Genomic DNA, 17,402 nt, shown 5'->3' with positions numbered 1-17,402 from the left:
ATATGGTGTTTTTATCTTCAAACAGTAGTAATCTGAGCAAGACTTTATGTCATCACCAAGATTTATATGTAAGCTATTCCATTACTACACATGGAATTTGCTTCCCTACTTGCCAAACGATAGGCAAATCATAAAAGCATAGAAGGCAGCTCAAGTAAATCTTAAAACTATGGACACCATTTGAGTATGTATGAGTGCTTGTTGTTTCAGTAATTAATTTCACTTTAAGGGAGTCTTCATGGTTAGACTTCGTCAGTAGTACTAAAAAAGTGGAAAAAAATAAATTTAAAAGAAAATAGATATATTAAAAATTGTAAGTGGCTTTACCAGTACAATTACACAGAGCACTTAACAGCACCTATGAAAACACCTGGAAAGGACCACCTTGGTCACTGCATACAGTCTTTAAAAGTCACAGTCCGGGAATAAAATTTTAATGCACAAGTTACAACACAGACTATTCATGACTGAAAAGTTGTCTCTATCAAAGGCAGAATTAGCAAGGCTCCTAAGTAGAAGAATGTAAGAACAACACTCAAGAACACAGTATCTAAGAATATGGCACTCACTGACAATAAAATTAACAAGTTGCCAGATCTGTTTTCCATGAAAGACTTTCTCAGTTTGAAAACCACAAAATAATTGTTTGGTTTAAACAAGTATATGTCAGTAAGCTCAACCTTTTGATAGCATTTCTGTCCTATCTTTGTGTTGTTGTGTTTTTTTTTTTTTCCCCGTAGATGTTTTGTAGTTAGCACTTTTGAAAACAATGGCATTGGATTTAGGTTTCAGGATAGGAGGGGTTTTGAGGTTTCTTTTGGACATGTTTTTGTTGCCTTTTTTTTTTTTTTTTTAATTTTTTTTTTTATTTTATTTTTTGGCTATCTGCAAAGTAAGATTCAGCTGAACATGACCTAGTGAAGCAAATCAGTCTTCTAAGAGTACACATCCAAAAATCATTAGAGATTCATTAGAGAGCATTAGAAAATATTTTTGAAAGAAACAAAGTAATTCTCTGACCTTATGATGAGCTGCATCCAATATAAATTCTGCACGGATACTATTATTTTCTGGACTTCTGTAATCAAATAGTGAATTGGTAAGGTACGTCATCCCTTTTGCACTCAGATTTTCTCCACAATTAAAGAAATAGGCCTCCTTCATCAAGTAGTCAAACATAATAACAAGGCAAGGGAGGAAAAAAAAAGTCAGGTTAACAGAGCAGTTTCGATTCTGTCATAACACAATAATGACATGTCAGTCTATCAAGAGAATATGGAAGAGGACACCTCTGCTCCACTCACATATTTCATCATGAATAAACGTAAGACAATTAAAATAATTTTGGTTAAGTAATGCTGATGTTCCTGTCCACTCCCACCCCATTTTTAGGTTAATAGAAACAGCCTGGGCTAATAATGTACAACTAATAATAGAGAACACATACTAGCTTTGTTTTAACATGAATTTTAGATCATTGTTGCTCTGAAATCTGCTCCATCCTTTTAACTGTACATTATCTTGTCACTCCATATTCTATTTCTCTGACTGACCAGTGCCTTTCACATGCTTCATCTATTCTGTTCATAATAAGTAGTTATCTCAATGTATGACCCACTTGCTACTTGAATGTTCCTCTTTCTTCACCTGGGGTTTTACATGCTTTATTCTCCACATCCTAAATCCTCTGCCCTTCTAAAATCAACACAACCTTACTACCAGGAGTTATTCCTTCAAACAGGGAATATGTGAGAGATTGATTTTTGCCAAGTAACTAACCTTAAACAAGAGTATTGAACCAAGGAGCCAGTGGTTCAGCTATCTAACAACACCAGTATATGATGACACATCTGCCCTTCCAGTCATTCTCCATCAGTGAAACCAACACAACAGGTTGACGGAAAAAGGAGATGAAGGGGTCAATTGAAGGAGCCACCAGACTTGACAGGAACGAAAAGAGAAAGGGAGAGAGGATCCCGGGCACTCACAACAAGGAGAGAGCCAGAGGGAGAGTTGCAAAAACACAACCGAGGAAATTAAGTTTCTCTTGTAGTTCCACTACAAGCGCTAGTAGAGCAACGTGGCCAATATCCAGAACTTCCCAAAGGACCACCGGGGAAAATCCTCCCAAAAATCGGGACATACACTTTTTCACCCAACCTACCCAATCAATACCTCACTGATTTGGGAGTAAGGGATGCGTGGGAGACCATGTCAAAGGCCTTGCTTAAGTCAACACACGTCCTGAATAGGGCTGTCAGTTCTTCCTCAGGCAGCTAGCTGCTTGGCCATGTAAGCACAGCCCACTACCAGGAAATAGGTTCCTCTTCTGCAGTTTTTGCATGCTGCAGTTTAAGATATGCTTCATATTTTACCTGTACTTTAGTACTGTCAGGAGTTTTTACATTCATCCATGCTGGACTTCGGCCACACTTTATTTTTTTGCACATCAGAATGAGCTTCTTGTGCTTGAAGAATGCTGTCCTTGAAACTCAATCAGGTTTCTTAAGTCTCTTTGCCCATTAAAGCACTATTCCACAAGATCCTGCCAAAACCTGCTCTTCTAAATCCAAAGGACACCAGCCTACTGTTCATCTTGCTCACTTCACTCATGATTTTAAACTTCACAGTCTCATCGTTCCTGCAGGCAAGGCTGCCATTCACTGTCAAATCCCCAGCCAGGTCTTCCTTGTCTGTAACAAGGCCGGCAGAGCATCTCTCACAGATGGTTCATCCTTGTCTCCCCAGACTGTTCTTCTGGCAATCCCTCTAACTACTGGTTACAGCATACCAGTTATATATTGCGTCCCACCACACTTCTGTGTTCCCCATGTTCTACAGCTATGTAAGGACACCTAAATCTTTTTTTTTTTTTCCTGATTCATGTATTTGTGTACAAACACTTGAGAGTGGATGACAAGCCATACTGCTCTCACAGGGAAAGTACAAGAATATGACCCAACAAACCATATCACAGTATCTATTTTCTAAATAACAGTATCTTTTAACTTACTGTACATTTGCTTTATATAGTTTTTGATATTCTTGGTTTTTCTCCTTAAAATACTAAGAATTTACAGAGAACTAATAACCATGCTAACAGGTGTGTAGTTGGCTGATTTTGCTTAGATGTAGTTTGCCACTACAATATGGCACTGTTTTACCTGTAACTCAACTAAAAATCCATACTATTAAATTTCATGCATCAGTTCACTAAATTTTTAAGAGTAGTTCATATGAATACCCAGGTTTGTCTTACTAAGCAATTTATGTTTTGCTTCTACCCAAAATACTGTAATTAATGCTCCTTCTCACTTCACACCATCAATGCTATTGAAAAATAAGGCAACATACTTGTTCACTATTTGAGTAACACCTCTATTATCCTTAGTGTATCACCTTCCTACTTCTTCCCCTCTGAACTTCTGTTGATTTAAGTACTTTCAAAAAATTCCAACTATGATTTAATTTCCTATACAGAATGAAAGTATGAAAACATATATAATAATGGGCGGGATAAGTGGGGTTGTCAAAAAAAAAAAAAAAAAAAAACTTATGTTTCACAGCTTCTCACTCTTAGATGTTTGTCATCTTTTCAACCCTAAGGATAAGGCATTGAGTTCTATATTCCAGTGACACATCCAAAAATCTTATTCACAATTGATAACACCAGCATTTCCAACTCTGGCACCCAAATATTTTAATGAAGCATACCATTAACTGCTGTATTCAATAAGTCAACTAATATTGTAATATACTCACTTCATCATTCCTATTCATGTTCTCTTCAAAGTCTTTAATTCCCATAATTCCTTTAAGGCACATGGCTTGGCAGCCAACAAAACCTATTTGGCAATCAAAGAAACGTTCACCTTTCATAAGGATCTAGTGGGGGAAAAAAATGTGGTATTTTGAAGAATTCCAGTCCATGAGAAACAGAAAAGATGAAAAAAGTGAACTAGAGTATGTTCACATTTATATCTTTAGTGCTTAAATAAACAGCAAGTTTATCAAATAGGATGTATATAAAGTCTCTAAATTTCTAGTGCTATGGTGGTCAGATACCAAAGTAACCCCTTCTGCCTATCAATGTCATTATTACACATAAACACATCTAATATAGCAGAATATGAAAATCAGTAATGAAGTAATTCAATATATTTTGTCTTAGAAATTATTTACTTCAGTATTTATAATAAAAAAGTTGACAAAAAATTACCTCAACTGTGGTTCCTTCTTGTTCCCAGCATATAACTTCTTTGGATTTTACTTTCTGAGGGCTATAATAACTACTTTCAGCTTGCATTTCAGTAAGCTACAAAACAATAGGATAAACACTTTATAAAAGTCAATATTAGTATTAAACAGCAGTAATGTCATTAATATACAGAACTGATGAGGACAAATTAAACTATGGCCAAAATTTATTAACAAGCAGGAAACAGGTGCAGTTCAACAGCTGTAACACATTATCCATATTAGAACTTCTCATATTCAACTTCTGGTTGAAGTATGCCATAACAAAAAGTTTTAAATCCACTACAGAACTTTTAGTTTGCTTTTCTAAAGAGAAACTATGTGAAAAGATGAAACAGATACGCAGCTACATTATTAACGTGGTATCAAATTAGTTTGTAAATTGCTGTAAAAATCCATAAATATATTATTTATTCTTCCCAGCGAAAAATTAAACGGCATGACAATATTAAGGAAGTGTTTTGAATTGCAATCATACTTATTTTTGTTTCTTGTCATGGCAATTCAGAGAAACATGCATTCATATTTCTTGCATGATTACAATATAAAAATTTAAAGTGCTAATACACATGCTCTCTGCTTAAAAAGCATATAACCTGGAGCTAAAAAGAAAGGGAGAAGACAGAGAGGTACAAAATATTCAAGGCTCTTTTGCATTAAAAAAAGCTTATTTTTATGTTGAACAGCTTAAATAGTTCTAATTTTATATAAAATATCCACAAGCTCTCATTATTATTTTTGAGACTTGATACACGTGGTTGTTGTTTCAAAGTAAAATTTTGTAATCCAAATGTCCATGAAAATTGGATTTAAAAAAAATCACTGATCACCCTTCAGCTGTGTGCAATTATTGTAGAGGAAAAGCAATTAATTGATTAAAAGAACTCAGACATTACAAGAATCATTTTCACCATTATTAGAAAATGCAACATTTAATTTGGCATGATTTTTTAGCTGGAATGATATCAACTGTTCAGAATGCTAATGCAGAAACTTGACCTTATTTTTTAACCAAAATATGAACCACAAATTAATTCCATACATTCTTTGCATGCAAGTAGAACAATGAATTCTGTTTTCCTCCTAACTGTCACCATATTCGTCTCATACTTCACATTTAAAATTTATAGAATTTAAGATGTTATATTTTAAGCAGTTTTTATCACTTCCTAATATAAAATGCACAAGCTTGCCAAAGAAACATTAGGAAAGCCCAATCCAGCAAATTCTATTCAAAAAAAATGTTCCTATTGTTTTAACAAGTTTTCTCACATGCAGAAAGAGAAGCTAATACTGTATGACAAAGCACAAAAGAAAGACCAATCTGAACTATGATAATGAGAATTTTGAGATTTTTTTAGTGGTGTCCCAAAGATTTAATTAAAGGCAGAAGAATTATTCTACATTATTTATTTTTAGCCTTTTTTCTTTTCCTTTTTTTTTTTTTTTTTTTTTTAAATGAAGACTGAGGCAGATTGCCAAAAGAACATTACTGAATGTTTGCTGACGCTTCACATCCTCAACTTTTGCAACTAAGTTTACCAGGAGACTGAAAGCTTAAAACACGAACAGAATACTTGCAACTGTCGAAGATGCTTGCTTCATCTTTTCTGCCAGCTGCTGAGCAGCTAAATGCCCTGCTGTGCCACCAAACAAAAATAGCTAAGAGAAAGTAGCCATGGAGCCGCTCAAGGCACTACACCTTCTGCACATCTGGCAAGCCAAACAGGCACAAGAACAGGAGGTTCTGATGATACTGAGCATATAAAGCAGGCACATAAACATTATCTAAGGGTTATGAAAGTATTGCACTTCATCCAAAAGTCTCAAAGGCGCGTATTGAAAGTATTCTACAAAATCAGAACCTTAATTTCTAATTTCTGTCAGTGTATTTCAGTATCTTGTTCTAACTCTATATTCCCTTCCGCAAACAGAAAGTATTAGAAAAGCCCAACAACTACTTAGAGATTTGATTACAGCTAAAAAGAATAATATCAAAATAAGTTTCATTTGAATTCACATTTGCACATACAAGAAAAAAAAGGAAAACAAATTTCTCCAGCATTTGTGCACAAGCTCTACCAACCTAAAGCTCTTTTATTACTAAATATATTTATATAAACATCAGATGAATACTGTAATAAATTTTCACAAAAAGACTTCTAAGCTTCTCCCCTCAAAAACATTCATCCAAGTATATCAACTGGATTCTCTTTTTCCCTTTAAGATTAAAATGTTTGCAGTTAAATTCTACCTCAAATAGCAAACCAAACCACCTAATTACGATGTGAAAAACTTTCAGCATTCCTCACACCCCCTTTTTTTGTTATTCCATCCACGTAATGTCCCTTGTCTCAAATCAAACAGTAGACACATTCATACAGTCTTCATGCACTTTCACAACAAATCAATGCACTCATATAATATGACACAGTAATCCTTACCTTAAAAGTCACCGTTGCCTTTGTACAGTAGAATCCAATCGAAATAATAGGATCCTTGAGGGACTGAGACTTCTGCTGATGGAGCGTTGTTCCATCATCGATTCCACCAGAATTGTTCTCTTCATCATCATAACTCACAATGGCAGGAACAAAAGACCAGGCCCAAGAAACCCATCCTTGTTGCTGATCATCATCTTGATGCAGATAAGGATCTTGATTGATATACTGTGTAGGATACTGCATCACCGAGCCTGTTTCATCTTCTGTACCTTTTAAAACAAGAGCTAAGTCAAATTTCAAATCAATCATGCTTTAAAGTTCATTTATTATGCTCAAAAGTATAGCATGCAAAATTTATCTAGGACAAGATTCCATGTACCGTTCACTGATATTTGGTGTACAGTGGTAGAACATTTAGAAATTAAAAATTTCTACTTAAGCTTCCAAATGCTTGTTTACTTCACTAATATTTTTCCTCTTTGCAATAATTTTTATCATTTGCAATGACACCAGAATTTGTCTTCTGTATCACACACTTTCAAGAATTTGTCCATTAAGGCCCTTCTGAAGTTGCAAATTAAATCCTACTAAATAACGATGTATTACCATATTTTAGTTTTCAATTTTAAAATGAAATAGTAAAGGACTTCAATTGAAAAAGCCATGTCAAGAAAAGTGTAGATACAGCACAGCTCCAAAAATAAGGTTGAAAACCTCCTCTAAGTCAGCTGTTCAAGTAGTGGAAGATGCAGGTTTATCTGCATTCTGCAAAAAGCACAAGTATAGCACCTATAAATCAATAAGCCAAATATCTGTTTTCTGTAAAAAAATATTAAAGGTAGCATACACAACAATACAGGGATTTCTCCCAAGATTCATGATCCGAATGGGTAACACTATGCACAGCACAGTTAATTCAGGCTATTTGGTTTCATCATCATTCTTATGGGACTCCAGAGAGGTATTAACTACTTCAGAGTTACCATACGGAGTGAATGATGTAGTACTGTTCCCTCAGGGAAATAACATTGGACACAGTATTAAATAGAACAGAGACATATTCCATTCTTATTTCCTCGTTTTTAACTCAGAGGACTCACTCCTACAAGCTTCAGAGCTTTTAGTCTTCAAATTAGAGTAAGGATCAACAGGTACCCAAATTATTTGGACAGTGGGAGGACAGGAGAAATAAAAACTATCACAAGAATCCTCTGCAAATGCTTGGAGGCATCTCAGAGGGGTGAAGGAAGCTTCCTTACTCCTCTCTTTAAAAATATTTTCAGGTATCAGATCTAAATCTAAACATAAATCTTGAACTATAGGAAATACAGAAAGGGTACACAAAGTCTTGGAAATGGCCAAGAGCCAGGGCTGTAAGTATATAATTATACGTTTTATAATATATATTTGGTCTGTGCAGTCATATCACATCGTATAGTCCTATTAAGTCATCATTTAGATCATCTCTTGCTGCAGTATGTGTACAACAGTAAAAAGACGCCAAATACAAGTTTGTTTTTATAATATATCGTAATATTTTAGAAGCCATTCAATAAGACAGAACAGCAGATAGACTAAAATAGTTGTATCTATATAACATGAGACAGAAGATGCAAGAGGAGGACACACCTAGCTTCTATCACGAACTTACAATTACCACAATCGTTACGCAATCAAAATGCAGACAAACACACTGAGAAAGCAACCCACAACATCCTCCAAACACCTCAAAGCATAATTATAATCTGTATTCCTTTATGACATATAATGCATGAAGAAGTATATGCAAATAAAGTCTCCATGGTTTTAATTAACTATGCTAACTACTACATCAACTGCAAATATATACGACTGAAATATAATGACAAAAACCCTACGTTAATTCGAGGTTAAGGGTGCACAGTAATATCTTTGTCCTATTCAATAATAAATTGGTAAAACTGGAATGTCAGGAAGCTTTCAGCTGAAGAGTTGAGCTACAGCCCTAAACCACCAGTTTTGCCTTTCACAAGCAGGCCTTGAACACAAGAATCCTCAGGCTACCCTACGCTGCGATGCTGCATCACCACCTGCTTTCAAGCAAGAGAAGCCTCCAGAAAGGGCATCAAAGCAAAAACACCACGAGACAGATGGAGACAAAGGAGGAATAAATCAAACCAGCACAAAATATTTGTTAATAATTTGTTAATTTGTAAAAAGAATAAAAAATAAAGCCAAGGCTTGTAATAGAGAGAGATGAGATGACAAAATGAGTGGTATATTCAGATAATTTGAGCTCTCTTTGAGTTCCTTGCAGATCTTTTTTTTTTTTTTTTTTATAACTCTGTAAGAAACAGTAAATTGTGTAAAGCCTAACAACAAAAGGAATAGAACATAAATCAGAAAAAAATCTCATCCTTGCAGACTTTATACTAGTCTTATAACTCTATTATACAATGTTAGCAGAACACAACATTTTGCCAATTTTTTTCTAATGCTTCTCAATCAGCACTGCAATTCATAGGCCACCTAAGCATTCCTAATTTTTCTACAGTATACAAATTATTTGAGTAAGACGCCTCAAGTATACTTTGAGGGCCTGAAGTACTAAAGAAAGTGTCCTGGTTTTGGATGGGATGTAGTTAACTGACTTCACAGAGGCTTGTATAATGCTAGTTTTTGGATTTCTGATGAAAATAGTGGTGGGAACACTCCCATGTTACAGTTGTTGCAAGGTCTTTTGAGCTTCTCCTGGCAGGGAGGCTGGAACAGCTGATCCAAATGGACCAAAGAGAGAATCCATATCATGCTCAGCAATAAAAGCTGGGGTATAGGAGGAGGAAGAGGGGATATTCCAAGTGACGGTGTTTGTCTTCCCAAGAAACTGTTACATGGGATGAACCTCGCTCTCCTGCACATGGCTTAACATCTGCCTGCCAATGGAAGTAGTAAATGAATTCCTGGTTTTGCTTTGCTTGTAAGCATGGCTTTTGCTTTACCTCTTCATCTCACACTTCTACGATTTATTTTTTTTCTCCCTCATCCCACCTGGGGAGAGAGAGGGAGCCACTGTGTGGTGCTGAGCTGCTGCCTGCCGGGGTTAAGCCACAACAGAAGGCAAAGGTCTGGAAGTTCAAAAGACCCCATTCCCTTAATGGCCACCTTTTAGGAAAACCTATCATGCTGAGAAACAAGACAATTGGGATAAAAATAATTACTCACAGGTGTTTAGACCTCTATATGCTACACTTTCAAACCCTAACCCTACACAATAATTGAATTTCAGTCTTAAGCTCTTCCTTCAGCTTCTTCTTCTCTGTATTTTACTTATTTTTATGGAAATTACTTTTTTTTTTTTAATGGAAATTCTGCTGCACTACTGAAATGGGATGATTATTCTGCATCTTCTCTAAGTGATACCCACACCCTACAACGCTGAAGGAACTTTTACAATCTCTATTTTGACTATTTATCTAAGCATTAAGAAATTTCTTTGTCTTAATGTATACTGCAAGGGAATAAAGAATAGTGCAAAGAAGTATTCAGTCATCAAGAGAGAAAACCTACAGGAACTCTTCCACAACCACAAGGCCAGAAGCATGCTGGAACATCATGCTTTACACCACTTGTCAAGTTTCTGTCTCTACCCTTGCTCACTACCATAGCTAAAATCACAGTGGAAGAACTTTGCTTCATAGTTTATGGCCGCGATTCCAGTTAAGAAATACATTTTATATAAAATTAAATACTGTACAGCATGGCTGCTTCTGTTTCCATGTTCAGATGGAGTTTGATCTTTGGAAATTCACTTTTAAACGGTTGGAGATACTTAAGGCATCTCTGACTAAGGTTCTGGAAACCAGCATCTCCCATCCAAAATCTGGAACTAACTGAGCAGAAAATTACTCTTTGGACTTCTTTGTTTTTCTGCCTGTATTAGCTTTCAGCCAGGTAAGGTCCCTGATCCAGCTCTGCCTGTGGCTACAAAAATACAGGTGCTGGCACAGGGGGAAGAGGGAGGGAATGCATCACCATCCCTTCTGGCAATAACATCCATTTTCAGCTGGTTGAATCAACCATGAAATGCACAAATTAAAGTTAATAAGGACTTCAAGAACACAGCTGTAGATGTTCATTCTTGTATCATTAAATAATGTAGATATTAAAATTAATTTCCTCGCCCATGTTCTACCTGTTATAAGCTAAAGAAGCCACGATGAACTCACTGCTAGGATGATCATTAGTTATGAATACAAAACTTCTGGAACTAATTGTGTTAAGAATAGAAAAACGGGTTTGTGGTGGAGTTCTCGTGACAGCAGCATTGGTGCTGACTTAGAGAACACAACAAACCTTAAATTTGTCCCTGCAGCATGAACTGTCCTGTCCTTGGGGAATCTCAAATAGAGTAGCATACATGCTTGCAGAGTAACAAGCATTTTCTGTACCATTTTCCTTGGCATATGTTTATTATATAAAGAACACAGAAATGACTAATGTACAGAAAAATGTACATTATGTTTAGTATGTACATTTATGTTTAGTATGTTTAAAATGTACAGTATGTTTATACAGCTATTCACTGGCTGTGTTGCCAAACTAAATTTTATTCAAAAGAAGATGCACATTATGGATCTACACCGTGGAAAGACAATAAATTGACTCCCACAAGATAATTTGTAACATGCTAATAGCTTAACATGTTGATGTTTAAATAGTTTTATTTCACAATATGTATTAAAAAATATCTTGTGTCCTATTGCACATGGAGTACACTAGCACAACAGTATGGACTAAGGAACTGACACACAACTAGAAGTGGTTTAATACCAGCAGAAATTAAAATCCTATGTACCAAATTCTAGTCTGAAAGGTATTCTGCATCTCCATTTAAAAGCAAACTGCACCCAGCCCCAACACTTTCTAGTTGAAAATCTGATGCCATCATAGCTGTACCAATATTACAAAGCCACAGATTCAAGGGACAGTACTTTTACAGAGATACCACTTTCTTTTTTTGTACACAACATCCTGCTGCAGTGATTCAGGTAGTCAGGAATCAGAATGGCAAAACAGTAAGCCAAAAGCTTCTTGTTATTCCTGCAGCCAGGATATCATCTTCCTTAAACTAAAACCTCCGACTCCCACTTGACCACAACAAGCTCCTACCTTAGAGATTAACATAAATCAAGGGGAAAAAACGTAATCCCTTTCTACTGCTCAGTTACAGAGTCCACTGTGTATGGACTGTTACTGCAATGTATGAAAGCTTCAGTTTCAACTCTAGAAAACCCACTTTTTCAAGGTGTGTACCTTCATCTCTTAAACTTCCCCAAGCTTCTCCATGTCCAGCTGCCTTATCTTATTGTAAATTGAAACTACATGAGTGTAGGACGAATGGACAAGCAAAGGTGGAAGGAGGGAAAGCACGAATCTCCTTAACTGGAGTTTTCATAACAAATTTGGAAAGAGGTGCCACAACAATTCTGAAGTGCTGAAACACCACCATGAATCACTCTAGAGCGCTCCCTCTGATTTCACTTGGGGTTGCTATTCAATTATTTAAAAATTGCCATCATTTAAATAATATCCTAACCTCAATAAGATCATGAGCAGATGTGTAACAGTTAGTTAAGGGTGAGCTACAGAACAAGTGATAGTAATTCCCAGCCACCAGCAGCAGGGCAAGAGGTAGACGATCATTCTATTTTAATGACAAAGAAGATAAAACAACTTGAAATGCCACAATAAAAGGGAAAGGGCCTCTGGTTTGAAGTATAAATTACAAAACAACAAAGCTCAAAGTGGTATGTTAAACGTAGATCTCCAACAGAGAGAAGAAGGTGCTACTTGTCTCTCCTTGCCAAGATGAATGCCAAACTGGAAAGTGTTTTTGTTTCATACCCTGCACACAAGCTCAAACAGAACAATTCGAATTACACTTTATTCACTGGAAGCATTAAGAAAATTATTATATTCAGCATTTATATTAAACCAGTTTTAAAATCAGCAGCAATAAAAAAGAAATCTGGTATTTAAGCTTTTATGCAAAAAGTAAAAACAAAGTCTACGTGCAACTGATGCCAGTGCCTTTCAAAAACTTAATTAGATTTGTGAGTTTCTACTCAAAAAGGAGTATTACTTTTTCTTGAAAAACATTAAAATTGAAAGACAATATAAAATAGATTCTTAAAATTCAGAGTAATCTAATTCTCCACCAAAAAATGTTATAGTTCCTAAACAATTAAAATATTTAACATAAATTATATTTCTCTAATTTAAACCTGAAATTATAAAATGCCTAATTTTTACTTTTTTTTTTTTTTTGTTACTTGTTTTAACTGCTGCTCATTTAACTGATGTTGGCAGATGCAAGCAATTTTGTGTGCCTGAACGCGTACTCCAAACTAATGAAACCTGGCCATCTCCATACAACGAACCTGATACCCATCCTCAGCATATGGGATCTCAGCAACCGCTTACAATGCACTATCACAGAAGCCTACAACGAAGTTATTCACTGGCTGCTAGACAGCTGCACAATGCGCTGATCCCACAAACTGCCATATAGCTAGGTTGCATCTTTACAGCCTGTTGAAATATGAATTTCAAGTAAACCTCCCAAGGAAGCTAGGTGATCGAAGTGTATAGACAAGGAAGACACTCCAGTAACAGAGCTGGACTAGAGGAAAAGAAATGACTGTTGGCTTTCCTTCATGACACACAGAAAAACAAGGAGCCCAAACAGCATAGCGTATCCCAGTCTTTTGGGAAAATAATACATGCATCTCTGTCTCAGATCCAAAACAGAAAACACACAGAAAGTGCAGCAACAAGAGAAATAACAGGTAAGTGTAACTTGGCACACGCAACCTTTTATCTTGATATCAACTCTGCCAAACTGGCAACCATTTTCTCCACTGTTTACAGATAACTCTCATCTACCCAAACTCTTCAATGCAGTGCCCAACTGTATTTCCTCAGTCAAATATGGATAAATGAATCTAATTCAACTCTCCCATTTTTATCCTAGTGCCATATTGCAGAGTCAAGCCCTTCTCCAACAAGTAATGCTCACCTCTAATTTCTTGCTATCACAAATTATTTGCAGCTGGTGCTGGACAACCTGCTCTGGGTGTCCCTGTTTGAGCAAAAATGACCTCCAGAGTCATCCAGACTCAGCCATTCTGTGATTTCTTTGTTCAACAAGTGCCAAACCTCCTCTGCTTGAGCTTTTCCTACTGCTCAAACCTCTCAGCATCATACTTTTTAAATAAAGTTACAGTATTTCAGCCTTAGATCATCAACCTCAGCAATCCCATCCAACTAAATTCCATTTTTCTGATGTGTCCTAGCTTCCTGTCCTCTTTCATGCCAAAATCATTTTCATTTCTATTTACATTAGTCCTTCTCCGCTACAAACCAAAAGCCTATTTTCAAGCCCCAGCCCCCCACAGCTACCCTTGCCACACTCTTGTCCAAATCCTTCTAACTTTTGTATCTTTATACATTGAAATACAGCAATTTCCTTCTTCTACCAAGACATCCAAGATCACAATGCAGACAACTCTCAAATCCTCAAAGCAAAGGCCCTGGAAGATGGTTCATCATGCATGCAGTATTAAGTGAATCCACCTATGGTACCAAAGCCAGTTTCCACATGTATTTCTGCCCCACTATTTTTACCTATGTATTTTGAATGCTTTCAGTGTTAACAGAATTTAAGTAGATTTTCCTCAGAGGCAGCCTATGTTTTGAACATACATTTTGCTAACCCTACTATCAAATTTCAGGATCCTATTCTTACATTTGGGTGTACAAGAACACTTCAAATCGCTGCTCGAATACCCTTAAATATGCATAGTTGAAGAATTCAGTTGACAAAATACAGGAAGCTCTATTCAAAAGACGAAGATGTAGATAAATTCTTTAAACCGAAATGGTTAGGGCTGCTTCCTAATAATTACTGGGATGAACCAACCTTCAGAACACTTTCAAAGAGTTATAAAAACATAACCTATAAAGTAGGTTAAGTACATTATTAAACTGTAAAGAATTCAGGCACAATTCCAGTGTAATTAGTCTTGGATTTCATAACATCGTACTTCTGAAAAAAAGTGTGGCTAATGTAGCTCAGTAGATAAATTGCAAGTCATTTGTTATTTTTCTTAATTCCTTCTTTTCTCTCTGAAAATAGTAGCATATTTGACGTTCAGAAAAGTTCAAATCTGTGGTTGGAAACTATGATGGCAAATGCATCATGAAGTGTTCAAGAAGAAGAAAGTTTTTTTGTTTTTTGTTTTTTTTTTTTTCTTTTTTTCTTACCAGTCACAGATATAAAATGAAGTCTAAGAAGAAGAAAAACAGGTAAGTCACAAACTGATGGTACAGATAACATGGTAATGTCTATTTGGCACTTGTTTACTGCACTGAATGAGAGAAAAAAAATCATCAGGTATCTAAAAGTTTTGTTTGTGTGTGTACATGTATGCCTACAAATGTGTATTGAACTCCATGCAGAAAACAAGCATAAACAGCATAAAGAAAAACAGTTGCTAACAGTTTTAGGCTATGTGCAGCAAACTACTTTGCAGTACAGATAGAAATGGACTTCCAGAACAGTTTCTACAGCTCTGGCTTGGCAACACAACAATTGCCATCTGTTTTGTGTTCGGAAGGGATAATTCTGTCAAAAATACATGATCACATAATTAAGTGGAATATTAGTGGAATAGTGTTTGAGCACAGCATAGCTGAACAAAGATTGCATAGGAAATTACAGATTTCCTACTTGGTAGTTCTTGTCATTGCAACCATAGTTTAATTTCTGACCCTTCTGACAACAACTGCGTACATCAGTAAGAAATTACACATTATTCCTTTTTTAGATAGCTATTTTATGAAAATCTAAGAACATCACATTCACAGTTGTTCAGAAAAACCACATAAGATTTACAGTCAGCAACTGCAATTTAACCTTCCTGAGGACATACGTTCGAAAGGAAGATGACAAGAGACACTTTGTCAAATAATTTACTCATATTTGGACATAACAATCTTGAGTTCCATTCCAGATGCAGAAAACACCAAGTGTTTGTAGGCAGATGCCTTTTGTTTTAACCTCAATCTTCTCTTAAGCTGTATTTCTGTTTTACCATCCATCTCACACCCTAACCAAAACCTCTGTCTCTCCTACCCACCTGCATCCTCTTCCATACACACGTGTTCTGTCCAATCTTCTCATTACCCAGCTAATCTCTCTCTCCAATCCTTGGATCTTTTCATCTAAAACCCACTGCCTACCAATGCCAGCTGTTCTCATATTGATTCATAGGATTTCTCTATATCACTTCTCCTACACTCAAATGGTCCTACTCACCAAGGTGGCCGAACTTTGATGGGAATGAAAGAAAAACACCCATGGTACAGATCCGACCCTCTGTCTGAAAGCAATGGTAATGCAACACCACAGAGAACAGCTCTTCGCCCTTACTCTGCCAACCTTACAATTAAAACATTGGGTAGATGCAAGGAGTTCTTAAAATGTACACTGAGGGTTCTTCTAGAAACCACACTTTTTAAAGTCTCAGGAGAAAATTAATTCAATATTTTCAGAATGTTAATTATTAAGTACTTCTAATCACATGGTGTAACAGACTCCATATTTCTTGTAAGGCAAATAGTTTCTAGTACAGAAAACTATTTGATCTTTAAAGAAAACACAGGAGAACTATTTACAGACATCATATTTATTTGCTTAATTCCACATAGTGGCGGCATGACAGAATTCTACATCTGGCAGGAGAGTGAAATGGTTATCTGTGCCAACCAACATGAAATGCTATTTTTTCTGTGAAGAAAAATTCCACTGCTATAATCTTTCCAATAATGTATTATTTTTCTGAAGTCAGAGAAGACAGCACCACATGATCAAAAAAAGGAAATTGAAATTATGTATTTCTTAAACAGAACAAAATCTATTAATGTTTTACACTGACGGTCTCTAACTACTCTAATACTATAAACATAACTTAATGCTGACGCATCACCTCCACATACAATGCCAAGAATTTTCCAGAAGTCATCACATAGTACTCTTGCCTCTGTGGTAAATACTGCGTCCAACTCTCCCTGACACAAATTCAACCTTGGATTGATATGCAAAACATCTCCTCGAGACACTAGCCACAAAAGCAATTAAAATTCACCCCTCCTTCTTCTGAAGATCACATCACAGTAAGCAACCATGAAGTATCATGAAGAGAAAATGTGTTATATAAAAAGGAGGAGACTACATGATTTACAAGTATACTGGAACTACTGAAAACATCGTGCAAAGTAACGTTTTGCTGTTTAGAACAAATGCTGATATAGCTGTCCTCAATGAAAAGTTTCAAAAAAAAAAAAAAACGATAAAAAAACACATCACTCTGAAACTGGCAGCAGCCACACCTGAACTACAAAAACAAACAAACAAAAAAAAATCGAAGTTGCCTAAGGACAGGTATCTTGTTGCACAATATAGTGATGATAAATCCACACTTCCTACATCACAACTCTGAAGATGTCTTTATTTAAGTTTAGCCTCAGTTTTGTGAGGTCCATCTAAACATTTTTCAGAACATAACATGAAAAAGATGTTCATGTATTATATACGTAACCAGCACAATGGGCTAGCTCTATCAAATTACAGACTGCCAAATTGCTTTGCAATGGCTAGGT

At 36.0% G+C, this 17,402-nt stretch overlaps 1 protein-coding gene across 2 annotated transcripts in view; it reads right to left on the bottom strand.

The window, feature by feature from the left end:
* VPS13B (vacuolar protein sorting 13 homolog B) overlaps positions 1–17,402 on the bottom strand; it is a 459,183-nt gene that overhangs the window by 390,670 nt on the left and 51,111 nt on the right. For both annotated transcript variants that reach the window (XM_084281966.1, XM_084281967.1), the window contains exons 8-11: positions 6,702–6,970; positions 4,220–4,315; positions 3,763–3,885; positions 1,021–1,158 (exon numbers count right to left, since the gene is read on the bottom strand). In XM_084281966.1, coding sequence (XP_084138092.1) covers positions 1,021–1,158; positions 3,763–3,885; positions 4,220–4,315; positions 6,702–6,970 — 626 coding nt within the window. The remainder of the gene's footprint in view (positions 1–1,020; positions 1,159–3,762; positions 3,886–4,219; positions 4,316–6,701; positions 6,971–17,402) is intronic.

This window comes from Netta rufina, assembly GCF_964035555.1.
Source record: "Netta rufina genome assembly, chromosome: 2".
NCBI lineage: Eukaryota > Metazoa > Chordata > Aves > Anseriformes > Anatidae > Netta > Netta rufina.
Note: the sequence above shows the minus strand (reverse complement) of the source record. Positions and strands in the feature narration are given on the sequence as shown.